Below are 27,202 nucleotides of genomic sequence, written 5' to 3' on the forward strand. Positions count from 1 at the left end.
TGGCAGTGCTCCTAGAAGAGTAAAACAAGCAAATTGTTGCAACCATGGAGTGCATTGAATCACTTAAATCAGCTTGCTAGTTACCTGCTGTTTGAGCCGATCGCTGGAACAGCTGCAGAACCGGCAGAGGAGAGCAGAATGATTCCTACATTTAAAAAGTATTTCGTATGTGCACTGCATAAAGCAACAGTTTTGACTCTAAATGTGAAGTACACTCAGTCATCGATGATAAGGAGCCATTCAAGACAACAGCAGATGTGCTGAAGCCCTTTGGATTGCACTTCAAAGCAAACAGGGAATATCTGCATGAGATCTCTGGCAAGATGTTTGCCTTGATTTGTTGCTGTACTGGACCACTGCTAGTGGGGGGAGGGGAGGAGCGCTTAATCACTAATTTATTCCAGAGTGAGTGCTCTGGAGTTAGGGTCTGATCCTAAGGCCATGGGGATTTTTTCCATTGACTGCAACAAGCTGTGGATCATGCCTAGTGAGTGAGTCCTTCCAGTCGTTGCTAGTCCTGATCTGCATGAGCAGCTGTCCTGGACCGAGTTTTATTTACAGACGTGGCTATGCAGAGATTAATCTAAAACTATTCCTGGCTTGGAGAATAGTTTGGACTATTTCCACAACTGTGGTTTGAACAGGGCTACACTTCACATAGGCTATACTGCTAAATGGAGTTGTAGACGTATCAGTTCCAGGATATTAGAGAGACAAGGTGGGTGAGGTAATATCTTGTCTCTCCCACCAACAGAAGTTGGTCCAATACAAGTTTCTGAGGCACACAGAGCTCTTCTTCAGGTCTGGGAAAGGTAATGCAGCATCACAGCTTAGCATAAGTAGTTAGCACATGTTCTAAGGGACCACCCAAGGTAGGCCCTTTAACACCTCTGAAGTCATAGGACAAAGAGGCGGGAGGGGTTTGGGGGGGTTACAGATTGTTGTAATAAACCATAAATCCAGTGTGTCTGTTCAGTCCATGGTTTTTAGTGTCTAGCAGATTAATGGATTTAAGCTCCCAGGCTCGTATTTTGAAAGAGTTGTGCAGGTTTCCTTTGAGGACGAGGACTGATAGTTCAATATCACTGTAACTGTAGTTCTTCATGTGGCCTCTGCAATATTCCTACTGCACCTGAATTTCCTTGTGGGAATATGCAGAAGCCACTCAAGGAAAAAATATTTGATTTCTCTGTAAAATTGGATTCCATGCAGCAGTGCTCAGTAATACAACCACAAGACTTCCAGTAAAGAAATTCTCTTTAGGAGAGCCCTTCCGAATCTCCCAGCAGATCCAGTCTAACTTCACTATAGCAGCTAATTGCTGTGTTATCTTTAATATGTAAACACTCAGTAATCAAGTTATCAGGAAAGCTACTATATCGACAATCAGTTACAGGATAAACTGATAGAAGAGGAGGAGGTGGCTGCAATCTCCGTAGTACAACTGTATCGAATATCTCTGAAATGATCAGATGATGAGCTGGAAACCTACTTTAAACTTCGATACATTTCCTCCCCCTCTCCAAGCTCCCCTTCACCCAGCATTTTCTGAAAAGTTTAGTAGTGGCTGAAAGATGATTTTTTTTCTCCTGGAACTCTATAAATAAAGGAATCTTTTCTCTCCCATAGTCTAGGGCCTTTTCTGAGTCTGAAGTTCTGGCAATCACTGGGTGAGATTCTGGCTGCTCTTGCATGATGTACAAGTGAAGAGAAAGAAGATGGCATAGAAAGCACTTTGCACCTTGGCTCACCTGTGCAGGGGGCAGCCAGAATCTTGGTATTTGCACTCCCAGAGTCCAAGGTTGGATAGCTATATAGCAAACCCATGTTCATAGATTCATAGACTCTAGGACTGGAAGGGACCTCGAGAGGTCATCGAGTCCAGTCCCCTGCCCTCATGGCAGGACCAAATACTGTCTAGACCATCCCTGATAGACATTTATCTAACCTACTCTTAAATATCTCCAGAGATGGAGATTCCACAACCTCCCTAGGCAATTTATTCCAGTGTTTAACTACCCTGACAGTTAGGAACTTTTTCCTAATGTCCAACCTAAATCTCCCTTGCTGCAGTTTAAGCCCACTGCTTCTTGTTCTATCATTAGAGGCTAAGGTGAACAAGTTTTCTCCCTCCTCCTGACGACACCCTTTTAGATACCTGAAAACTGCTATCATGTCCCCTCTCAGTCTTCTCTTTTCCAAACTAAATAAACCCAATTCTTTCAGCCTTCCTTCATAGGTCATGTTCTCAAGACCTTTAATCATTCTTGTTGCTCTTCTCTGGACCCTCTCCAATTTCTCCACATCTTTCTTGAAATGCGGTGCCCAGAACTGGACACAATACTCCAGTTGAGGCCTAACCAGTGCAGAGTAGAGCGGAAGAATGACTTCTTATGTCTTGTTTACAACACACCTGTTAATGCATCCCAGAATCATGTTTGCTTTTTTTGCAATAGTATCACACTGTTGACTCATATTTAGCTTGTGGTCCACTATGACCCCTAGATCTCTTTCTGCCATACTCCTTCCTAGACAGTCTCTTCCCAGGGACCAGGACCAGTGTATGCATGCTGTGTCCTGGTGCATGGACATACCTTCTTGGGGAGTGCACACAGGGTGCAGCATGAACTTCCCCAGTACCAGCCCTGCACCCTATGGGGTTTCTAGTGCTGTTGGGGGTTCTGTGCTTTTCTCCCTTTGTGTTCAGTGAATGCAAGTCTCAGGATTCTGACTGCCTGCTGCACAGGTAAACTAACCCCTCTTCCTCATCCCTTGGGCATTCATGGAAGCTGTAATAACCAGGAGTGCATCCACCCCTTCCAGCAGCTAACTGTATAATTACTAACCTGTACAGTGCAGTCTTCTGGTCACTTGAATAGCTGCCACCTTTCATCGCAGCAGTGACTTCTTTTCATTTCACACCTGGGCACCTTGCCATATGTTATCCCTTATGTGCCAACTATAGATTCAATAAATGAAGGAACAATAGGATGTCATCTCTGATACCATCAGGGAATATTAATGAAAATATTAATTTCTTGTTTGCTGAGAGCTGCTCCAATGGGAGTCCTAACGTGTGATTAAAGGAACTAGCTAAAAGCAACTTATAAAGCTGGATTAGATACACGATCTCCTATTATGTTCCCTTTAGCTGAGAACTATCTGAGAGAAGGGGGGTCTGGATTACTCTGGGTAATGTCAGAATTGGCAGGAGTGTTTTCTGATGTTAGGTTTAGTTGGTGTCATGAATGATTTTAATCAGATTTAAATGGTGGCAAACATCACAGGCTTAAAGGATTTTAGCTTTATTGTTGGAGATTTAGTTAGAAGCAATTTGGATTTTCAAACAGGAGCCTGCAATGCAAATTTGTTCATGATGACATTCACAGGACCCTAAATCTCAGAAACGGATCTTGTGTTTCAATACAACACAGATCCACGTAGGAAAGGTCCAGTGCTCTTAGAAGTGAACCAAGGACTCTAACATTCTGTTAAGCTCCATCTGATGTTTTCATTTAGAGACACTGTATTTTGGCTCCATTTCACTACATTGATTTCCAACAGGTGAGTAGTGGGAAAACTACACATTTTTCATTTCAAAATGCTCTCTTGCTTAAGAAACAGCAAAATAGCATACGTATTTTTGCCCTGATCTATATAGATGTAGTTTTTTCTTCCTTACCTACCATTCTCCTGGCTCTAGCCCAAAAGTCGACCCGGATGTGGTCTAAACTTGTCTCCATTCTTGCTTCTGAGGCTATTAGTTCACCGCTTGAACTCCTGGAGGTCAGTATTTGTGTTTGCTATATTGCTCTGTGTGAAATTGCTGGGAATGTGCTGTCTCTTGGGCTAGTGTTTGATCTGTGATTCATCCAGACCAGTACATAGGTTTTGGAGAGGATGATGTCTATGTACATTATCTCTAACGCCATATAGTCCTGACACTGCCTACAAGTCTGGTCTTTAAGTGGTTCTGTGTTATGTTGTGGCAAAGGATACCTTGCATGAAATCTGTGTTCATGTTTGATAGCCTGAAGGACTGATATAGTGTAAGAGAGAGAGCCTGGAACCAGTAGCTTACCAGTTTGAGTCCAGCCAGGTCACTAGTGATTAAATGCTGTTGCGTCCTCATAGCTGTTCTGTGGCCTGTGTGAAAGGGGTTGGTGTTCTCAATGCAGCGTCGCATGGGCTGATGGGCCACACCCACGCACACAGAAAGTAACAAATGATGTTATTCGGCTCCCGTGTTGGCCTTCTCAGCAGAGGTGCTGAGCATGGAAAATGAATGAACATTTTGTGTGTAGAGGATGGGTCCTCCAGAACCAGGTGGAGGTGCTTTGCCAGCATGATGTGGGGAAGCTCATTCCAACCCCACCCCCACCTGCACAGTGGATAATGACAAATCTTCCATCTCCAGGGGCAAATGACGCATTTCCATTTTAGAAGTTGGTCCAATAAAAGATATTACCTCACCTACCTCGCCCATCTTACCTTTCCCTTCATCAATGACATGTCAATTTTTTCCCCAAAATCTTGTCAGAAAATAGCCTCCGTGTGCATGCAGTCTCTCCCCTCCTGTCTTCCATTTTATTTTTCAGCCAAAACCACAGACATGTCGATTCAGGCTGCTCCAGTACTGATCTATACATTAATAATGACGTTATCCCTTGGAAGGCCACAGAGATGTCCCTAACATGGCATCTCAGTCACCTTCCAAGACATCTCTTCCTGCATGATTTAGCCATTCAAGTGCTAATTGCCTCTGATTAAGTCAATCATTTGCAGAGTGAGTGGGTTAATTGGGTATAGTGGAAGCAATCAATTTAATCAGCAGCTTGGTTCCATAGCTGAGGCGCTACAGTGCAGCAGGACAATAATTAGTTTATTAGCTCCTGGAAGGCAGCAAAGACAGACTTGATGGCAATGGGAAACTCTTTTCTGTTTAAAATGTCTTCAGGAAAGATAATTTGCATATTAAGTGATTGTTAGAAAAGGACTGATTAGTTAAAAGACTGGAAGTTCTTGCATTTGAAATATGTTCATGCATAAGAAACCATTTTGGTGCTAGTGCGTGGAGACCCGGGCCTTGGCAGCCAGTTACAATGTGAAGAATATGCATCTAGTCTCCAAGGAGACTGGTTGTTTCGAGTATTTGAGTGATCCTGACGGGTGCCAGAATGACAGAACTAGCAATGGAAGGTTCATTGAGTTACAAAAAAGCGATAACACAAGTAGCCGCAGTGCCTCCCACTGGCCTGGCAAGTGTGCCTCAACCTGATGTGTAGTTCAGTCTCCATGCTCACTCAGCGTTTACTTGTTTGCCTTTCTGGTGAGACTCCCATTTTATACAGGCCACTGAACAACCTCAGCTGGTAACAACTATCAGTTGCAACCAATTTGGTCCAGATATGGACCAGTGACCTAGAGCCAATACTCTCATTAGCCAGTCCCTAAGCCACTCACTCCCTCCTAATTGACATGGGGATGCTGACATCTCCAATAAAGTCTTTTCTACAGACCAGTAAACACTTAACTGGTAGTAAGTGTATTTGTTCAAAGAAATGACTATGCAATTATTTGTAAGAAGCTGTGCAGCCTAAACTCTTTAGCACCACTACAGTAAGAGAAGAAAGAGCTGGCGACGTTCTGTGGTAGATGAAGAGACCATTTAGGGCCTTATCCCACAAACCCTTGCTTAGATATTTGTGATTAGTCCTGCATAACTGAACAAGTCCCATTGACTTATGTAGGGCTACCCCTGTGAGTCAGCACTGCAGGTTGACCTGGTCGGAAAACGGATTTTCTGCTTCTTGGGAAATTCTGACATTCAACGTTTGTTTTCATTCTGAATCAGTAAGGTTTCGTTTTCCAAACCTAATAGCTTCCCCTGTAAAATGCTCTGCTTTTAGGGAAGCCCCTCCCAACCCCCATTCTGCAGCCAGTATTTTAAGTGCCTTCTTGTAGCTGTTTTCAGGATCTTTCAGACGGAGACATTCAAATCAGAGCCTCTTTCTGACGTATTTAGTTTGCCTAGGAAACTTGGATGAGTTCATGTTCAGTTCAAGTCCAAGCCAATGTTTTTTCTACTTATCAGTGTTGACAGGGGTGCAGACTCCCATTTTGGGCAGGCCAGAGAAGTAATTCCTAAGGACATTACTTTAAAGGAAGGAAGAGAGAAATGAAGTGAACAATGTGTTTATAAAAATCTATGCCAGTGCATAATGGGGATTAGCAGCTATGGCAATACAGCAACTAGGGTTCTCAGGACAAATTTTTTGGTGGCCTCAGAGTGCGGCCACCAACTCGAAGAGAAGAATGAGGTGGGATTTGATAGCTGCTTTCAACTACCTGAAAGGGGGTTCCAAAGAGGATGGATCTAGACTGTTCTCAGTGGTACCTGATTACAGAACAAGCAGCAATGGTCTCAAGTTGCAGTGGGGAGTTTAGGTTGAATATTAGAAAAACTTTTCACTCAGAGAGTGGTGAAGCACTGGAATGAGTTACTAGGAGGTGGTGGATCTCCTTCCTTAGAGGTTTTAAAGTCAGGCTGACAAAGCCTTAGCTGGGATGATTAGTTGGAATTGGTCCTGCTTTAGATGAGGGTTGGACTAGATGACCTCCCAGGTCCCTTCCAACGACTGATATCTATGATTCTGTAATTCTGTGATTCTTGCTGGTGGCCGCCCTTATGCTTGTTCCTAACACTTAATTAGCTTTAGGCAAACAAATAAATATGCTCGATACACCATGCCAAATCATCATCTGTTGTATTTATGCTGGCGAGTAATCCGTGCTGAAAAGTGATATGACAAACATTTCACCCCAAAATTCAACAGCTGTAGTGTCTAAGGGCAGCTCCACATTGCCATCACAAGCTTTGTCGGCCTTTGCTCATCCCCACTCGGGATTTGCCAAGGAACTCCTGCTGATGTAGCGGCCACAAGAGCTGTCTAACCTGTGCTCATGGGACCTGCACACTGACCTTGTGACCCACCTGGTTAGGAACCTGGTTCTTTGGGCCCTCCTCTCAATCATGAAGAGGCTCTTCGGCAGTGGAACCATGTGCCTGTGGCTACCAGTACGCGTGGCGGTGGTAACAGAAGGAGGGCTCGTCCTTAGGCTGGCGCGCAACATAGGCAGCTGCTAGGGCACCTGAAAATTTGAGGGCACCACTGGGTCTTCATGTCACCCTCTTGTGTTTCCTATCCCTGTTCTGTATGCTTCCGCAGGCCTCCAATGACGGCATGCTCTAGCCTGGTCGAGTCTTCCTTGGAAGGAATCTAGTATGTTAAAAATGAAAAAACCTCCAGACCTTGCCAGACCTATATTAGCACAACCATTGAAACTGTTTTAAAGAGACATTCAAGGTGGTATAAAGCCATTTAACAGGCATTTGCCAACCTGAAAGGTATATACTGACAGGTTTCTGAAGTGTAGTCCTGTTAGTCTGTTCAGCAAAAAACAAAGACGATGTCCTTGTGGCACCTCAGAAACTAACAAATCATATTTGGGCATAAGCTTTGTGGCTAGAATCCATTCAGTGTCCACAAAAGCTTATGCCAAATAACATTGTTTATACTGTCAGTTTCTGACTTTACTGACAAAAACAGTTGTGCATTAATGTAATATGCGCACAGGGCCTACAGGACCTTAGTTAAAATTTGTTTAAAAGATATTTCATTATGTGAGCTGTTGAAGATATAATAAATCACCCATTTCTAAAAATGCTGCATAGAGTTTTAGATGCACAATCATCTTTACCTTAAATGCTGGATCTTCAGACTACAGTTTTTTAAATAATCCTTCAAAAGACCGTCCCTTATCGTAAAATACACATTTTATTACTTAAGTATAAAAAAAAATGCTTCCTAGTCTTCCTGTCGTTTCTGTCCATCACCTTCACCACTCTCCCTGCACTCCCCACTGAGAGAGCCCTTAAAAAGGGACACAGTCCTTCCTTCCAGATAGCTGGACCCAAAGATTTCCCTTTTCTTTACTTCCTGTTGACTAGCCGATGAACTAGGTTTTAAAAGAACCCCTCTTCAGCAAAATCAGTACCTTAGTAAGACATAAAAAATCTTGTTATACCTAAAAATCTTGGAAACATATTTTTTTAAAGTGGTGAAATTTCATAACCTTGTCTCTTGTGATGGAGAGCACACAAAGTAAATTACTTGTTCCCTTTTTCTAAAGAGCAAATGACTTGTTATGAACACACTAAACCTCTCTGATTAATTTAAAATAATGTCTTTGTTTCAGTGAGTTAAATATGTAGTAATCTGGAATGCTGGCTTAAGGTTTGAGTATTTTTTAAATATAAATTCAGCTTAGAAATACTGATTAAGAAAATGTAAAACAGAGAAGAGCTCCATCATGTATTCTATTATATGTAATGTTGTATTCAGCAGGACAGCTTACTCATCCTTACTACCAAGTTTTTGCAAATAAATCTCTGACAAACTTCAGGGCATATCAAAAAACCTGTGACTGACATTTTTTATTCCCAAATTTTAGTGCTTTTAATTAGGTACTTTCTTTATGTCCATTCTGCATGAGGGAGAAGATATGGGAGTCTCTGCGGGGAACTGTGACTCTCCGCCACCATGAGGCAGGCCGGGCATCTCATTATCCTTTGGTGTCAAGTCCCTCCTCCCCCTCCCCCACCAGGCTGTGAGCTTGGGCTGCCATCCAGCATACGGGCACCAGTTTAATAATACTGCGTAGGGCCCCATAAATCCTAAGGACGGCCCTGACAGAAGGAGTGTGCACTCCTGCCTGGCAAGGAGAGTCAGGTAAGAGGATCATTTTGTGCAGGAGGGAAGGTGTGTGTTGGGGCCTAGGAGTGCTACCTCAGCTAGCAAGGTGTGATAGCCTCCCCCCAGCAGCTCTGCCAACGTGCAACAGGCATGGGAAGTTTGTTGTGGGGGTTCGGCTTGTAGGGAAGGAGGATTGTGAAGCCTCCAGTGGTTGAGATAATTATCATCTAAACTTTGTCTGAACCGCAACACTTCCGAGCAGCCCTGGAAACTGAGAGCCCAGCAGCCCCCAGCTGTCCTTTATCCTGGACAAAACATCTGAAATGTTGGCAACTCTGAAAAACTGGAGGTGAGATTTTAAGGGGCGGGGGGGGAATGTTTCCCCTCTATGCTTTGTTGGCTTTGATATTGGTCACTGTCAGGCAGACATAAAATGTTCTTTCTGTTCACTCTTTCCTGGTAATATCTTTCCCCCCATCAAATTCAGCCTCTGGCTGGCCTGTCATGCAGCTTCTTAAGAGGCGTTATTGTTTCCCAGATGCCTCATATTATTAAGTGCTGCTGAAATTCTGGAGCTGCCTCTCTAGTTTAAAGGGACGAATAGAAATGGCTTCTGATGTATTCTCCAATCCCTTCCATTAGCTCCAGGCTGAATACTGATTTCCTCAAGGAAATACAAACACTTTAAATATCTACCCTTAATCTGTAAACCACATGGCAAATCTTTGAGAATAAGCTGTATGACATTTGTTATTCAAGAGAGCAACCAACAGACACAGACCATCAGGACCCAGTACGTGTTTCTGCCTCATGTGAAGCAAATCTTGCACTTTCATATTATATCAACTAGTCGTCACCTACAGACTATCTGTCTTCTGTCAGCGCCCTCAAAGGAGAAACACGTTATTCCCATTCGGATCCATCGTGTACAGAGTATGTAGCATTTTCACTGATGGATACAGGCTTGACAGGTAGATGTGTCTTATTAGGAAGCCTTCAAAGCTTCAGTTCCTCATGAAGTCAAGTGAATTAATTTGTACCATGGCGGTGATGAGAGTCCTCTGGCATCAATCAGTGTATTTCATGCTCATCTTGATATTCCCAGCTGTTGCAGTTATTGGCCAGGTTGACACTAGATACTAGCGGGCCACATACAGGCCAAAATTAGATATGGGATTGTTCAGCTTGCTTCTTCTCTTCTTCTTCTGACTATTGAGCTTGCTACTGGCTCCCAATTCTACTGCTTGGTGAAATGCACCCAGAGCTCCAGGTGCCTGTTGAGCCCAGATATTTTTTTTTTCATTTAAAAATGAAAGAAAAAGAGAAAAGGAAAAAAAATGCCACTGTAGTTTGAATTGGAGTTTCTGGCCCACTCTGTCCTCCGAGGACAGGAGGCCTGTAGAGGTCATTGCAAAGGAGGGACTAATGGTGCAGAACAATTTTGGTTCCAACTCGCAGTTCTGCAGATAATATTTGTGTTTTTTTTATATTCGTTCTTTGGAATCATACATGTCTCCATTGCTTGTGCTCGTGCAGTAATCATCAGAGGTTTAACCTAAAATGGCAGAGCTTTTCCACCAAAGAAGGGAGGAAGAGAGCTGGAGGGAGAAGAATTTCACTGACTACAGAATGTAAAGACAGTAGCCCTGCTGGGGTGATCTGGTAGCTGTAAAGGAAGTTGTGTAACACACCCTGGTGATCCCATGGGAGCAGGCTGGCTAGAAGTATGGAATAATGGAGCCAAATTTTGCTCATATTTAAATTACTGTAAACCTGGAATAACTCCATTGACCATTTACATCAGTGTACCTGGGATCAGCTCTGAGACTCATTTATCCTGGATTTAGTGCAGGTGAACAAGGTGGGTGATGGGCTACACAGAGTCTGAGGAAAACCACTGAGCAGGATTTTGACCGTGAAAAATTAGTGAGGGGTTGCACACAGAGGTGGTGAGCAGTTCCTCAAGAGATTTACTCTGCTGTGGTCTGAGGGACCAGCTGAGACGCGCAGAATGGCTGGCATCAGGATAGTGAGTCTGTGGGACTTGTGGCACTTGGAAATATTTTGGTTCAACCGACCTCAGGTAACGGGGATTGTACGGTGCTGTGTATGAGTGAGTACTAGCTCCAAGGAGGGATTCTTTCTGTTACACACCTGCTTCCATAGGCATCAACTCCATGAGTGCTCCAGCCCTGGAGCACCCAGGGGAAAAGAAATAGTGTCTGCTCAGCACCCACCAGCCACCTGCCGATCAGCTGTTCAGTGGCGGGTGGGAGGGGTGGGAAAAGGCGGAGCAAGGGAGAGGGTATGCTCAGAAGAGGGGGTGGAGTAGGGGTGGGAAGAGGTGGAGTAAGGGGGAAGGGTCTAGGGTGGAGTGGGGATGGAGCACCCACCCAGAAAAATGAAAGTCAGCAGCTGTGCATGCTTCATAGCTGTGTGTGTGTGGCTGTGCACAACCTGTACTAATTTTAAATGATAAGACTGTCAATAATGTATTATGGGATATCCCTAGAGATGGGTGAAAATGCAAGTGCTCTTCCCAGAGTGGTAGCACACATTTGTACGTACTGGCAGCCAAAGGGGTTGTCGGGGATGGCACAACGGGGCCCAGCATTTTAAAAATGAAACCCGCTCCAATATCTGACCCCGACAGAGGGACAAGGAAAAGAAGGCACTGCCGACAGGCTCTAAATAGTTCCATCACTTACATCTGTATCAAGTTATTGGCCCATTTATCATCCTGCATTCCAGCAGTCTGATGGGTATTTTGGATTTATGCTGTGCTGCGGAGTTCACATTCAGGAGTAGCAACAGCAGGGTTTTCACCATTGCATTTATTTATACCTAACATTGATCGCTTTGATTAACACTTCAGGGAAGGTCCATTTCAGCTTTTGGGAGACCGGTTGGCCTTTGCTTTCATAAATCCAGAAGGGGTAAATATAGTTTGGAAAAGAAAGTTGTGTGATACTGGTTTACAACTATAAACATAGGCACATTTAGGGGTTTTGTTTGTATCTTTAGCAGTAGCATATACAATTAAATTATCTTGCTTCAACTCTCAGCCATACAGAATATATTTATGCAGTTCATACCTAGAAATCGAATAGCACTTTTTTCTCTTTCTTTTTGTCTGTGGTTTATATAAATTTGATGTGGTGATGGACATTTACAAGAACAATCACTGGTAGAAATTTCTGAAATGCACTCCCAGGATGGCATTGCTATAAATTGCCGTTTTATAATGTGCATACAGATAATAGTCTGCCTACTAATACTGTAGCTACTTTGCATATAGAGAAGGAGCTTAATTACAAGTTAAAAAGCATTTAATTTTTTCATTTTACAATCCTAGCTACTGGGAGTCAATAATAAAAATGAAATAGAACAGAGAAGAGAAATTGAGAGAGAAATCTCGACGGGAATATTTTTATAATTAAGATCTCACGCTGAAGGAGGGCATCAAACAGCTCAATCAGTATTTATAGTGATTGCGTAGGAAACTGCTTGTAAAAAACAAACAAACAAAATGTTGTAAAGCAAGGACGATGCTTACAATGTTATCATTTGGCTAGCTAAGCTGCATGTTCTGGCTGTTGTGCCACTGGAGAAGGGCATGCAGTGGTTAGTTGCCATTGTGCTTGCTGTTTGGGAACACTGAGGTAGGATAAAAATCAACCTTTTCCTGATTTGTTTTAAAAATAATCGGAGAAACAAAATCCTTGGATTGACTTTGTGCTGGTGAAAGCGGTGTGGGGAAACTGAACAGGAACAATATGGGTGGTGAAAGCTGCTTCTTCTAGTGATGGTCCATATTATATTCCACTGAGGGTTATGCGCATGCTTCTCTGTGATGTCTTGCTAAAGAATCGCAGACCTGGATGGAACTGCTCAAAGTGGGACAAAGTAGTTGAGTGTCCCAGGGCTCAGTCAGGTGCTGATTCAAAGTCCACTGAAGTCAGTGGAAAAGTGGGGTTTTTCCCTGTTTTTTTTTTTTAAACATATTTGGAAATAGTTCCATTGGCTTCAGCGGGCTTTGGATATGTCCTGTCTGAGCAGACAGACACCAAAAGCAGTCAGTTATGTCCTTGTGGTTTTCTGTGTTTATCAGCAACTATCCACCGGGAACTGGGTTTTATTTTTTCCCTCTGATTCCTTAGTAATGTCAACACCTGGGGCCAGATCCTGCTTTCCTCAGTTATGTTCCAAAGGGCTCCTTGCACAAGCAAAATGAGCAAGATTCATGAGGTGAGACATTCTGGTGAGGTTGGTGTATTGGGAACAAATGAAAGAACTCAGCAGTGTCTCTGAAGGCTTCCCCAGTGTCTCTGAATTTGATGTGCAGTGCGAATCCCAGACCGCCTGTCAAATCGTGGTATCAAAGACTGGCAACCTTTGAAGCACAAGATCCAAAAGAGAGAGAGAGCAGAGTGAGGAAGGCACGTCAGAGGGGAAAGGTGGCTCTGTGGCCTGTTGGCTCTGTGTCTTGTAAAATGTTCATTTTTCAACTTTTCTCTTTAAAAAGACAAAACTTTTCATCCGTGATTCTCTGTATTTCTTTCCTTTGCAGGGTACAGAGAAGGACTTCTCTGGAAGAGAGGACGTGACAACGGACAGTTCTTAAGCAGAAAATTTGTGTTATCAGAACGGGAAGGCGCACTGAAGTATTTCAACAAAAATGATGTAAGCATCTGCGGCCACAGCAGTCACCAGAGGTTTTATTCATTTGGGTTTGTCTTAGATCAAACAGTCCCCACGGTACCATTTTGTCATAAGGAGTCACTAACTTTTCAAAGACATCAGGTCATTTATTCTTCTCCTGCTCTAGGAACAAAGCCCAAGGCCCAGATTTGTAAAGGTATTTAGGTGTTGCTGGGCTCAGTGGTGCAATGCTGAACTGATTTAGGAGCCAAAATCTCATCTTAAAAGGGGATTTAGGAGCCCAAATCCCGTCAACTCTCAATGAGAGTTTGGCTCCTAAGTGCCTAAATCCCCTTTCAAAATGATATTTGGGCTCCTAAATTAGTTACGCATTGCAACACTGAGCACAGCAACATCTAAATACCTTTAAAAATCTGGGCCCACATGTGTGAAGTACTGCAGCTCCCTGGTCCCATCATCTTTGTTTTCTGGGAGCAAGAAGTTTCTCTTGGCTCTAGCTCTGCGATGCTAGATCATAAGGAGCCGCCAATCCTCTCTACATCAGTTTTATGTCTGCAGCCCCACTGTGGTGGAGGCAATACCACACAACAGAGGAGAGGCTGCAGGCCCGCTGTGGTGTTTGGATAGCAGAAGGAATTTGAAAGCCTACGGCAGATGCAGTCCTTGGCTTGTAAACTCCAAGGGCACAGGGGGCAGGCAGTGAAGAGTTCTCCTTTGGAGTCTGAATGCTTCCTTAAAGACCATGGCAAACAGTCATAAAGGAAAATGCATCTGTTTTTTCATATTTCAGTGTCAAGCTAGGAAGTATTTGTCTTCTCAGGAATGGATTTCATCTAGTGAAACGTGGAGCCTTTAAAAAAAGATTACATTTGTGATGAATGGACAGGAACTTTACTGTCATGCACTCACCAAGCAGAGAAATCCAGTGTGCTTTCGTGGCCTTTTTACATAAACCCAGGGATGCCTTGCTGTCCTTGTGAAAACCTGGCACCTCTGTGGGCCCCAGTCAGTAGGGAAGAGAAGCTGATTTGCCACCTGCCCCACTGGCTGCTCTTGACCCATAGCTGTGCTCTGTCTTTGAACAGTATTCCGTGCTGGAGACAGCGCTGCCATTAAATGCATGATGGTGCAGCTAGTCTGTATGAATGCTGGATGAAAGTATGTGGTGAAATATGGACACTGGACATTATTTTACTTGTTTTACCCCCAAATCCTCTCTTTAATTTCCCACACTACAGTTCTCTTTCTCACCCAAGTAGAACTTTTGTTATTGTCAAACCCAAGCAGTGCTGTGCCTCCCTCGCTCCCCCCTCACCTCACAACTCCCCAACCCCAATCTTGGTGCTTATCTGTAAGTACCATTGGGCCACTTCATTTAGTGGTGTCAGGAGTGACATTCAGATTCAATACTAACCATCGAAACAGTGTCACTTTTAAAAAGCTGATCCCTTTCCCTCACGCCTGAAGCAATATCCCTCTGCTCCCTTGCAGCCTTTTTTTAATGTCAGCCTTATTTCCTCAATCCTAAGATTTGCCAGCCGTTTTGTGTACGGGCTGAATGGTTGTAAGATCTTTTGTTAACAAGCCGTGGGCAAAAATTCTGTTAAAATAATAGTGGATTGAATCAGCAGCAGTCTTTTTTGGCTGCTTGATGAGCGATGGCATCATGGAGGGGAATGGTAATGGAGGGAGGAACATCTGTCCCGGTACTTTCTCCTCCATTCCCAGCGGCTAATTTAGAGGGGTATCGCTGACGTCATCTCCGCCACATGCTCTTTGAGGCAGTCCTGGTTTGTGGGTGGCAGAAATGCAATCACGGCCTAAAAGGAAGTGAGAGTCTCCGGTAACCCAGATGAAGTTGCTGTCGCCCACTCCAGTGGTTTAAAAAAAAAGTTCTTTCACAGTACTCAGTGTGACGCCAGCACCAACCATGGGTGTGATGGGAACCATATTGTCCACACACTCTGCCCTGCTTGGATTTCCCCACTACCTTACACATCCACATCCACTTCGAAACCACCGTAAGGCTTCATGAGCCCAAGGCTGCACACTTGTATCTGCTGTGAGGTAGGAACTTACCCTCTGGTCACTGGGATACAGGAGCTCAGCTAGTCTGACCATATGCACATGGTAAAAATCAGCTGCTTCAACTTTGCGGACATCAGCGCTTGCCACGTCGTATTCGGTGGCGGAGTGCTGTACACCAGTTTGGAGTCGATTGTCACACACCAAACTGGTGGATACACAGTTACATTCCGCCATGCACATCATCTCCGGCACCCTGCGTCCGACTCCGCTCCCATGGCTCCTAGTTCTGAGCAATATCGCTCCTCCTCAGATCAGATGAGAGGTTGCCACTGGCAAGTTACTGCTGCTGCACAATGACCTTTTTAAACCACCAGCTGCATGTTTGCCATCATGTCGCCCATTACGGTCTCGTCCATCACGCCAGGATGTTAGGGCAGGAATGCTCTGGCAAGGGGAATGGATCTGGTACAATCCCCAGCCAGTCCCTCGTCACCGATCCCACAGTTTGCCTGCCTGGTTTTGACCTGCCCTGTCGCCAGTGGTTCCTGTTGAACAGGTTCCTGACAGGGCGAGGTCTCTGTGCAGCCAACCAGTATTGCAGAGGCCTTTGTCACAGCCGTTTGCGCAACTGCGGCGCGACACAGACAATGCCGCATGTTGTCAATGAATGCCTGCTGACTAGATTCAGTGGTGGCCTAGAAGACCTGCATCACACCACTGAAGATGCCATCGCTTGGCTAGATGACCATGCACACGCTAAATAAATAAAAGCACTTGCAGAGCAAGATCCCTGACTGACGTCAGTGGGGCTACTTTGATTTGCACGAGCTGAAGTTCTGATGCACGGTGCATAGGACTTGTAAGGCCTGGTTCTCCGTTGTCTTACACCAGTTGCACCCAGTTGTAAGTGAAGGGAGCTACAGTGGCATAAAACCAGTGGTACCGAGTGGGGTCCTTAATCTTCAAAGGGCTTTATTCACTTTCAGTAGCTAAATCCACAGAGGGCCCCTTTGGGGCAGGTTAATTGTTAGACTTACTTCATATGAGTGGAACCTGTGCTACAGAGGTTCAGTGAGCTGCCTCAGAGGGAGTCTGTGTCAGCCCTGGGATTAGTGCACAGGAGGTCCCAGCTCCCAGACTCCTACTTAGACCTAATCCGTAAAACAGATCTAACCAGAGAAATAAGTGATTTTCCTCCTTTGCGAGAGTTGGAAAGTGCTCTGCTGTCTCTTGCTCTGCCTAAGGACTTCCCAGTGTGGGGGCAGATAAGAGCAATGTGAGAAGTTCAGTTAAAAGCAAACAAATGTGTTTGTGTAGGAGAGAAAACATGACCCATGTGGAAACTGGCACTTCGTGTCCAGACAGATAGCATGGCAATAAGAGATTCATTGTCATTGGCAAGGCCAGGCCAGCAGTGGACTGGTCCAGGATGCTTGGGATGCTGAAAGCATCTTGGCCTATTTGGTAGGTGGTCTGTATTTTTTGCCTGGCTAAGCACATTTGTAATAGTGCTCAGCCAGGCAAAAGTACAGGCCATTTAGTAGTCCGGTGAAGATGCCAGTGAGAATCTGGAGTCAGGAGGAAGGTCACCTGAGAAGGGCGTGGGAGAGGCGGTTCTTGTGCTAGGGAGAAGGCATGTCTGAAGTCACTGTGTTGCACAGCATCCTGTATTGTGACCTAGCTGGTTTACCCCTCTTCTGGCCTGAACCTTCCCCCTTGTGCTATATAGTATTATACCAACTCTGCTGTATTTCCCAGCGCTGCAAAACACTTTCTCAAGCTGACGGCAGCCATTCCTGGTGGGCTAGGTAAGTTTGCTGCATAATCACCAGGCCATTTTGTTGACTAGCAGCCTCAATAGGGAGCGTTTCTGATTACATGAACTGCACGCTGGTTTGAAAGATGCTCTTCTGGTTGCTTTTCAGATGTTTATTCATTCAACTGTGTTTTCCAGGCAAAAGAACCCAAAGCTATTATGAAGATTGAACATTTAAATGCGACTTTCCAACCTTCAAAAATAGGGAACCCACATGGACTACAAATCACTTACTTGAAGGACAACAGCACAAGGAATATCTTTGTCTATCATGAAGATGGCAAGGTGAGAGCTCAGAGCTAACAGAATAGGCTGGTTTAGGTCCCGGGTGACATGGGTGCATCCACAGAGTCTGATCTAAGGGATGCACGTAGGGGGAACAGATATCAAGGCAAAAAATTGGGATGGGAGTGGTGGTAATGTCGGGACTGTCCCTATAAAATGGGGACATTTGATCACTCCAGCCTAGATGCAGTAGAACAGCCACATGTGGTGCCTTGCCTAGCGTCTTCCAAGCAATGGAACCACGGGGTTAGTGGCAATAAAAATTCTCTTTTTATTTAATAGGAAGCAAATAGAAGGGGCAGAAGAGGCAGAGCCTCCTGGGGAGGGGGATGGAAGAAACCAAGTGATCCCTGAATGCCTCTAAATAAATGCATGTACTATGTAAAAGCTCAAAAGCTTGTCTCTCTCACCAACAAGTTGGTTCAATAAAAAGATATTACCTCACCCACCTTGTCTCTCTAAATATATGTAAGATCAACGCTGCCCATGGGCACCCCAAAATGCAGTCCTAACCCACTTCCCCCTCAGCTGTATGGCAGCCATATTGGAGAGGCAGTTGCGACAGTTTGGGGGTATGTCTGCCTCCAGTTATGAATTCCGTTGGGTTGTGTGAATTGGAGCCGTGGCTCTGGATTAGATCATCCACTCTGTAGCAGGAACATGAGGTAGGGGGGAAGCTGTGTCTGGAAAGCTGCTACAGGCTGCCATCAAGGGCCATCCAGACTGAATGGCTCTCCTCTGGTGAAACAATGGGGCTGTCCCCCATAGGGCCAATGACAATGAATAGACATTCGATGCCGAAATCAGCTGGAGGGTGGAGGGGTCTCGAATTCCCACCCTCCTCCAGCCTACGCACCTGGCTGAGAGAATTGTTGTTTCCCTGTTTGACCACCTGAGCCAGAGGGGCATAGATTTTGTTTCAAAAGGTGTGCTCCTCCTCCAAGCCAAAGGAAGCTGTTCCATCTCCAGGAAGAGAGAGCCCAGCAGAGGAGTGGAGGCTGGAGGTACCATGCCTTCCCTGAGGACCTATCTCAGGCTCACAAAAGGGGATGAGATCAGCTGGAGAGGGGTGTTCAGCAGTTTGTAGTTTTCCATAGATCTGTAACTTTCTTGTCCTTCTTACGTAGGGATAGAGAGAGAGAAATCCCTTTCCTAAGCCTGTGTGCCTTGCTTTATTGCCATGTGGTCCCTGAAGGGTATAACTAAGACCAGAGCTCCCACAGCCACGTGGTCTCTGGCAGGGAATGTGTCCAAACACCTGGTGGGGTCAGGAGGACAGACGCTTCAGGGTCTGCAACTCAGAATGCACCTGAGAGACTCAGACTTAGAAGCAGGGATCCAGAGATGATGGTGGAGGGAGGGAGGAGGTGGATGTGACTGCCCACGTGTTTTCTCTGAGCTGAGGGGCATCAGTGAACAAGCGCCTCAGGGAGCTTCTAGTGGCAGCCAGGCTCTGCAGGCAGGGGCCAGCTCCAGAGGGCATTGCTGGCTAGCGACAGGCTCTTCACAGGAGAGGCAAGAATGCATCAGAAGCACAGAGCGCATTTAGAATGAAAAGCCAGGGGCCCGAGTGGGCCAGGAGGCTCCCACCAGGTTCTGATCCGCCGTTTCGTGGCAGGAGGTGACAGTTTTCTGGGAAGTGCGCTCCACAGGTTGAAAACTTCTGTGCTAAATAGAAGGGAGAAATTGGGGGCTGGAGGGATGACCCTGCGTTGCCTTTTCAGTGATCAGTCACTGCTCAGACCCAGGGAGCTTAGCAATTCATAGGATCCAGTGATTGGCTCCCATCACTGGTGTCTTTTCAGAGAGTGGGACTGGAGTGACAGGAGCCATCTCGCAGTCTTATTTCTTTCCCCCAGCTATTTGGAACCCACTGGATCATAAGGCCAGCCCAGAAATGGTCATCAGATTGAAGCCCACGGCTGTCATGTTTATGGATTTATTTTCCTTTGGCTGTCAAGGTGCCTTCATCCTTGGACACTGCATGAAACTAAGCAGGGACTGTCAGAATAGCACAGCAGGGTTTCACAGTACTAGCCGCTCCTGCAGGAGAAGGATCACCCTGCTGCTTAACCAGTTGCTCAGTATCTGTCCACACAGACCTCGTAAATCCAACAGCTTTCCTAGTGGCAAGCAGTCCAGACGCAGGGCAGATTAACTCCCCAATTCATCTCCAGACAAAACAGGCCCATGGTGTTAGTAGGAAACAATGCCTCATTGATAGATCTGTAACAAAAGTGATCTCTTTTCCCCTGGGACAGATTCAGGTGAGGTAATTATTGAGAACACGTTTGTGCTGCGCTGCAGTGGATCTGAACTGGCTTCCTGCTTAGTTCTGACCCTCCTTATAGGCAGCAGTTAGTGTGTCCGGTCAGATTAGTCAGTAGAATGTGTGCTTCCATGGTGTTAGCTCTTCTGGCTAGCAAAGGATAGGTGGACGGATGGATGAAAGCAAACACCGATTCCCCATTTTTAAATGGGTAGGTGTTGCCGTAGGCAGGAAGGGGTGCTTGATTGTGTCTGCGTACCTTGTGATTGCTTTGGTGATATACCTAAAGAGCTATGTTTCTTTAGCCTACTGGTCTGAATCAAGTGGTGGTGGCTTCTCTGTCTTAGCACGCTGCAGTTCATTTCTCAGTGCACCAGGAGACTCAGTCACAGTTAATAGTGCAGTGTGTTTCTGAATTTCAATGAGCTGCCCTTCAGGGGCTCTCCCCAAAAACTCCCGCTGCCCCACATGTGAAAGCTGTGACAAGGTATCAGAGTCCTGTACAAGGGAGGTGATCACAAGATAGCTGTTCAACATCGCAAGTTGTCACTCATGGCATGGACAGTCAATTCCCTGGCAACAATTTTACTCCAGCGACTCCTGCTTATGAAAGACGTAGTTGTTATCATGACTATTTATGATTGGTTTAGTGCTGATGATCTACTTGGCCCTGTACAGCACACAAAATAGAAACATTCTCTGTCCCGAACAGCTGAGAGGCAGATACAGACAAGATGAAACATACGGGGAAACCCAGACAAGGCCAGTTTTTTTCTTTTAAAATGATAAACTCCCTGCTGAACAGCCTCATAGAAGAAGTGGTTTGTGTGCCTTTGTCTGTTCTTTTAAGAAGGACCTAGTGGTCTGATTCTCCTCTCGCCCTGGAGTTATTTCTGCATTACAATGGTGAGACAAGGTGAGTGAGATCATATCTTTATTGGGCCAGCATCTGTTGGTGAGAGAGACAAGGTTTTGAGCTTACACCGAGCTCTTCTTCAGTGAGTGAGAGAAGAGTCAGACCTCTGATGTAGCTGTTGTTTTTATGTAGATTATGAAGCAGCAGTTCTCAAATTGTGGGTCTGGACCACAGAATGGGTCACGATCCCCTTTGAATGGGGTCACCAGGGCTGGCTTAGACTTGCTGGGGCCCAGGGCTGAAGCCAAAGCCTGAGGGCCGAAGCTTGGGTGGGCTCAGGCTTCGGTCCCCCCTCCTGGGGTCGTGTTTGTTGTCAGAAGGGGGCAGGGGCTGCCGTGCAATCAAGTTTGAGAACTGCTGCTATAAAGGAATGACCTGATTTGGGACTTTTCCCTCTACTGTCACAAGGCCTCATTCATCCCCAGTGTAACGACCGATGTAACGAACTGAATGTAGCCCAGCTCTAGGGGGAGGTTTCATTGATACAGTGTCAGAGCTCAGTCGTACATCAACATGCAATGGGTGGGAGGTAAACTTACTGAGAGTGCTCTGGGATTGCTCTCCAAGTAGTTCAAATGCCAGAACGCTCCTCTCATGAGCTTGGGTGGTCCAGAATGTGGAGTAATCACATGCCCATCTCAAATGTTTATTCAACCAGTTAAATAGTTATGAAAAGAGCCCCACTGTTTCCCACAGAGTTTTCACTGAAACAAAGTGTTGCCATCTCAAATAGTGCTAAATGTTAAAAGCCAGTATTAAATTTTAAATGGAAAATGTAGTAAAGCTAGAGGCGATATGTTTCGCTTTAAAAGGGAAGGGTGGTCTTCTGGCCAAAGGGCAGGATGGGACTCAAAAGGTCGGGGGTTTGTTTCTGGCTTCCTGGGTGACCTCATTCGAGTCACATCTACCTGGGCCTCAGTTTCCCCATCTGCAAAATGAGGCTAATAGTCACTTTACCTCTCTGTAGCTTAGTTTCCTCTCCCAGCCTTTGTCTGTCTTGTCTGTTCAGATGCTAAGCTCTTTATTGCAGGGACTGTCTCTTATTGTGTTTATGTAGCGAGCCTAGCACAGTGGGGTCCTGATCTTGGTTGAGGTCTCTGGGTGCTAATTTAATACAAATAATAGAGGGACTCAGTTGCTGTAACCAGGAGATGTGTGTGGCATAAATACCTAGGGCCTCATCTACATGGGCAAGTTGCCCTGGTTTAGCTTAAGGTGAGAGTTTAAACCAGTTTACTTAAACCAGTGCAAACCACTGTGTGGGTGGGTGAGATTCTGTGGCCTGCGTTGTGCAGGAAGTCAGACTAGATGATCATAATGGTCCCTTCTGACCTTAAAGTCTATGAGTCTATGATTCTTATTCCGGTATAAGGGTGGCATATTTTGTATTGGTTTGGTTTTCTGTGTTGTTTAGTTAAAACCTACTAGGAACAGGTTTAAGTTAAACTGAAATAGGCTTGAATAAAGACTGGGAGTGGATGGGTCATTACACAAAGTAAAAACTATTTCCCCATGCTAATTTTTTCCCCTACCGTTACTCACACCTTCTTGTCAACTGTTGGAAATGGGCCATCCTAATTATCACTACAAAAGTTTTTTTTCTGTTGCTGATAATAGCTCACCTAATAGCTCACTTAATTGATTAGTCTCATTATAGTTGGTATGGCAACACCCATTTTTTCATGTTCTCTGTGTATATATATCTTCTTACTGTATTTTCCACTGCATGCATCCGATGAAGTGGGTTTTAACCCACAAAAGCTTATACTCAAATACATTTGTTAGTCTCTAAGGTGCCACTAGTACTCCTGTTCTTTTTGCTGAAATAAGAGCATGCACACAGGAGTTTGCACTGATTGTAACTATATTGGTTTCAAAACAGATTTAAATTAAACTGGTTCAGCTCTCTCATGCAGACATGGCCCAGGTAGATGCCTACTTGTCTCACACATGTGAGGCTTAATTTATTAATGTTTGTAAAGTGAGTTTGGCGCCTCAGATGGAAGGTGCTGTGGAAGGACAAAGTCTTGTTTGAAATATGCATGCTGCTTGGGTAGGTAAGGCTGAGGAGTGGGAATTGATCACTTTTAACAATCTCCCGAGTCTATTGCCCCACTTGCCCCCCCCCTCACTCCCGGGCAGCCCTGTGAGTTACTGCCAGGCTAGAGAAGAGATGAGTTGGGGGAGCCCCTCCCCCCGAAGCTTCCCTGTTTCGAAGCCATACACCGAGCTTTTGGTAAGGTTCTGAAATGTTTGGTTACGGGACTGTGCTGGGTCCAATAGAACTGAAAGAGGTGTCAGCATAGCATCTCTAAGACAACTGGGGGTGCTGATATCTTAAGCATCTGTTGCTTGAGAGCCAGCTATTCCGGGGGCTGTCAAGTAAGAGGGCACATTGGAAGGCTGTATGTTTCCCTGGGCTCATGAATCTGAGGCCGGGCCCACAACATATGGATGTTCAGGTTCAAGCCTGAGGCTGGAGACACAATGTGGTTGCTTAGAGTCAAGAATCTGGAGTGGGAGTCTGCATTGGCAGGTGCTCTTTTTCTCCTTCACAAGTGAGGTGGCAAAGAGCTGAGACCCCACTAAAGTCCAACGTAACAGTCAATAGCTTAGTTTCCGCTTGCTGAGGATATTAGAGGCATAAAGCGATAAATGAGTCTCTTTTCTTAAGAGGCTGTTGAAAAGACATTTTTTGAGTCATAAAATAGGCAAGGAATTTTACATGTTTCTCTAGTCGATAAGTTATTTTGAGATTATTTCCCTTATATTTGTAATTTAATTTCAATTCCTGATGGTTGGTCTTCCTGTCTTGCCATACTCACCTGTAGATTTTTTTCTGACTTACTAGAATAAACTTGATTTTACCATTGCCCCCCTTATGTTGGGATAGCTGTTTAATAAGCTAAGAAACAAGTCAATGGAGCAATGACAATTTACCCTAGCTGGGGACTGGCCCCCATGTAGGGAGGAAAGATGTCATAAAACACTATACATATGATAAGGGTCAGGGAGGCAACCCGCTAACCTGAGATTCCAAGCAAATAATGATCCATTTGGTGGCATTGTATTTATTCTTCATCTGCATTTTGATAATAAACCTCCCCCCTCCCATAATTTTAACTCAATTTGCTCATCACTAACATCAGATTCCACTGCCTTCTGCTCTTCCGCTTTCTGATAGTGTGGTGAGGGCTAGATCTGTTTGGTTACTCCAGATAAAAGAGTAAAAGATGACTAAGTAAAACCTCAGACCTTTGGCCAAGACTTTCCAAAATGCCTAGCAATTTTGAGTGCTACTATTTTTGCCGAACTTGAGATGCTTAAAAGACCCGTGATTTTTCGAGGGCACATCGTGTTCTGAAAAATCAGGCCTCTTTAAGGTGTCTCAGGGTTGGACATCCAATAATGGAAGCCTTCAAAATCACTAGCTGCTCTTTAAAATCTTGGCTTTGAAGCATAGAAAAGTTTAGCATCCCTAGAAGTTGGCTTCAGGTTTGATTTATTCTCTCCTACGCTGAAACAACCTCACTTGAAAGAGTTCAAGATGTTTATTGTAGGTTCAAGTCTCACTTACTTAAAGTGTTCCAGACTTGTGAGTTAGTGAAGTCTTCACATGTATTAATAACATGCAGTTATTTCAAAATCTTCCTCCACACTAATGATTATTGAGATGCAGACAGGTATCAGACATCCCTTCCAGAACACCTTCCATTGTCCCATACCTTTGAATTGTAATGCAGTAGTTGAAAGTGCACTGATGCAGGTAATATACTTTAAATTCATTTAAAATTTGCTGAATTAAACTTTAAAAAAGTCCAACAGCACAAGATCTGGAAATCTCTCCAAAAACAAATCCACAAATCAGCCTGGGGGAAAAAAGGGAAATTTAATAAAATCTAAATAATTAAAGACATAACCCAAAGAGAGAATTTATTCCAAAAAGGAAAAAGTGCTAGAGACTCCAGGAAGTCCATTAAGGACTTTACTATTACTATAGATTTACATAGAAGGGGGTTGGAAATTACGGTGATGGGTGGCAGTATAAAACCCTAAAATAGGCCCAAATTCAGCAAAGAATTTAAAATATGTGCTTCAGCCCCATTGGCCTCAATGAGACTCAAGAACATGGTTAAGTCCTTTGCTGAATTGGAACCTACCTATAGTCTCTCATTCACTATTGAAATGTTGACTCCCACTTTCTATCAGCTAATGATCCCAGCCTATGTTGCCCACTTGTTGTGTTTTCAAGCAAGCATTCTCCCATACTGCCACTCACGCTTGGAATGAACTCACTGTAAATAGCCACAGATCCCCCTCATTATTTCCCTTCAGATCCCTCGTTAAAACTCTCCTTTGCTGTGATGCTTATAAGAAATTTTACCACAGGCTGCTGGTGTGCTGAGACCATTGCCTGTCAGGCTGACCAAGACTGTCTCATTGTTTCCTTGTATTTTCTCCCTTTGTCTGTGTTCACCTGTTGTCTTGCACTTAGATTGTAAGCTCTTTGGGGCATGGACTGTCTTTTTGTTGTGTTTGTGCAGTGCTTAGCACAATCAGGACCTGGTCCAGACCTGGGACTCTTTGATGCTATGGCAATGCAAATTATAAACAATAATAAATGCACCTTCTGAATCACCAAGCTCACTTCCTGCAGCACCTGGGCTTTCCTCTGGAAACGACCCATCCTAGTCAATTTCAGGGCCAGCTTGACTTATTTTACATGGATAGAGATCAGACCTCTGAGTGTTGAGCTGCAGGCTAGGAGCTATGGATTATGACTCGTGGTAAAGTTTTTCTCAACCCTAATAGAACCCTAATTGTTTGTTTGTTTTGAGGAATAAACTTCCCAGTTCTGTAGTCACTGTTTTATGTTGTGGCATCTAGAGACTGCTACATGTTACCAAAGCGCTAATAAAATGCACTTTGTCAGATGAATGTTGTGTAAGAATGCTTTATGGTAAGCTGTGATGCAGGGACTTCAGACATATGTACAGTGCAATGGTAGCTGTACACTGTGATACTGTGTGTTCTGTATTGTCCAGTCTTCGTCATAATATCCCACGTAGGAGAGAAGAGACAGGGCTCTGTTGTAGTGAACACAGAGGGGTTTTCTGTTAGTTCTCTGACTCTGTAGCCTCCAGTCTGACTAGAGGAACATGTGTTGCTTGTGGTTGCCACACAGGATCTCCCCTTGGCCTGTCCTGAGCTAAGCAGTTGTAGAAGAAATTGCCGACTACACCCCATGTGTTAATGAAAACGATTACTGCATAGTGTAGGTGTGGCCATTGCCACTTGCATGCATATTTCATCCTGTACTCAAAGGGTTAATTGTCATTCCATTATTTCCAATAGAATATGAACGCTGTGCTCCAAAATGTCACCAGGTCTTTCTAATTGATCACTACTGGCTAATGAAGGGGAGGGGTGTGGAATTCAAAAGGAGCAAAACTAACTTCTTTTTAAATAGAATACAGTGTTCAAAGAACACCACTGAGATGAACGTGAGAAATACTGGGTAGCACAGTTCAGCCATGGAAACCGAATTACATTCTAGATTTTGATTTAATTTTGTTTGTACCTTTAGGCTGAAATTCAGAAGAGCGCTTGAGTACATGCTTAGCTTGGGGCATGTGCTTAAGTCCATCCCTCTTCTGCAAAACCCTTAGGCACCCTTTGAACTCAGTGGGGCCGAGGCATATTTTTAAAATCTCTGCTTTTGCCTGGCCCTCCCTCTTCAGAACCACAGCTCAGTTGAACCCTGTTACCGGAGACAAAATGATGGTAAAGACAAGTCAGAGCAACATCACCACAATGATCACTGTGTAGATTGTATGTTTGCTGACTCCAGCCTCTCTTTTTCAATATCAGGAAACAGTGGATTGGTTCAATGCCATCCGTGCCGCACGGTTCCATTATTTACAAGTGGCGTTCCCTGGAGCTAGCGATGTCGATGTGAGTTTTTCCTAGTTGTTTTTAGCATCTCCTTAACAAGCTGGAAAGCCTGACGAATGGTCCATTCTTCAGAGTCTGCTTTACCATTATTGTGTTAAAATGATTTTACTGGGAACTAGCATCGAGGTGCAACATCTGCTACTGCATCTAACCACAGAAACTGCGGTGGGGGAGTATATTTTAATTCCTGCATTCTCTGTATTGTGCCAGATCCTGTTTCTGTGGTTGTAAAGGGCTGCTTGCTACAAAGCTACGCACTTAAAACAGAGTTTAAAATGAAACGGTGAAGGGGAGAGTGTCTTACCAAATCCTAACCTTCTGTCTAAGATCAAGTGCGGTGTTGCTTTGCAATTTGATGCAGTTTCTGTTGCAAGAGTCTCCCTTGCATTTCCTGGAGGCTGGAATTCATGATCTAGCTACAATTTGCAAGGATAGTCACAAAATTTAGTATAATATTAGGATGAGTTACCTTTATAATATAATGAGAGTATTACATTGTAGTTACACTGCAATTA

The 27,202-nt window shown here is 44.5% G+C and overlaps 1 protein-coding gene across 1 annotated transcript in view; it reads left to right on the top strand.

Annotated features, from left to right (window-relative positions):
- The window catches only part of ADAP1 (ArfGAP with dual PH domains 1), a 100,025-nt gene that overhangs the window by 61,463 nt on the left and 11,360 nt on the right, over window positions 1-27,202 (top strand). The window contains exons 5-7 of the mRNA XM_032771006.2: window positions 13,327-13,439; window positions 17,401-17,547; window positions 26,604-26,687. Coding sequence (XP_032626897.1) covers window positions 13,327-13,439; window positions 17,401-17,547; window positions 26,604-26,687 — 344 coding nt within the window. The remainder of the gene's footprint in view (window positions 1-13,326; window positions 13,440-17,400; window positions 17,548-26,603; window positions 26,688-27,202) is intronic.

Source organism: Chelonoidis abingdonii, chromosome 9, assembly GCF_003597395.2.
Source record: "Chelonoidis abingdonii isolate Lonesome George chromosome 9, CheloAbing_2.0, whole genome shotgun sequence".
NCBI lineage: Eukaryota > Metazoa > Chordata > Testudines > Testudinidae > Chelonoidis > Chelonoidis abingdonii.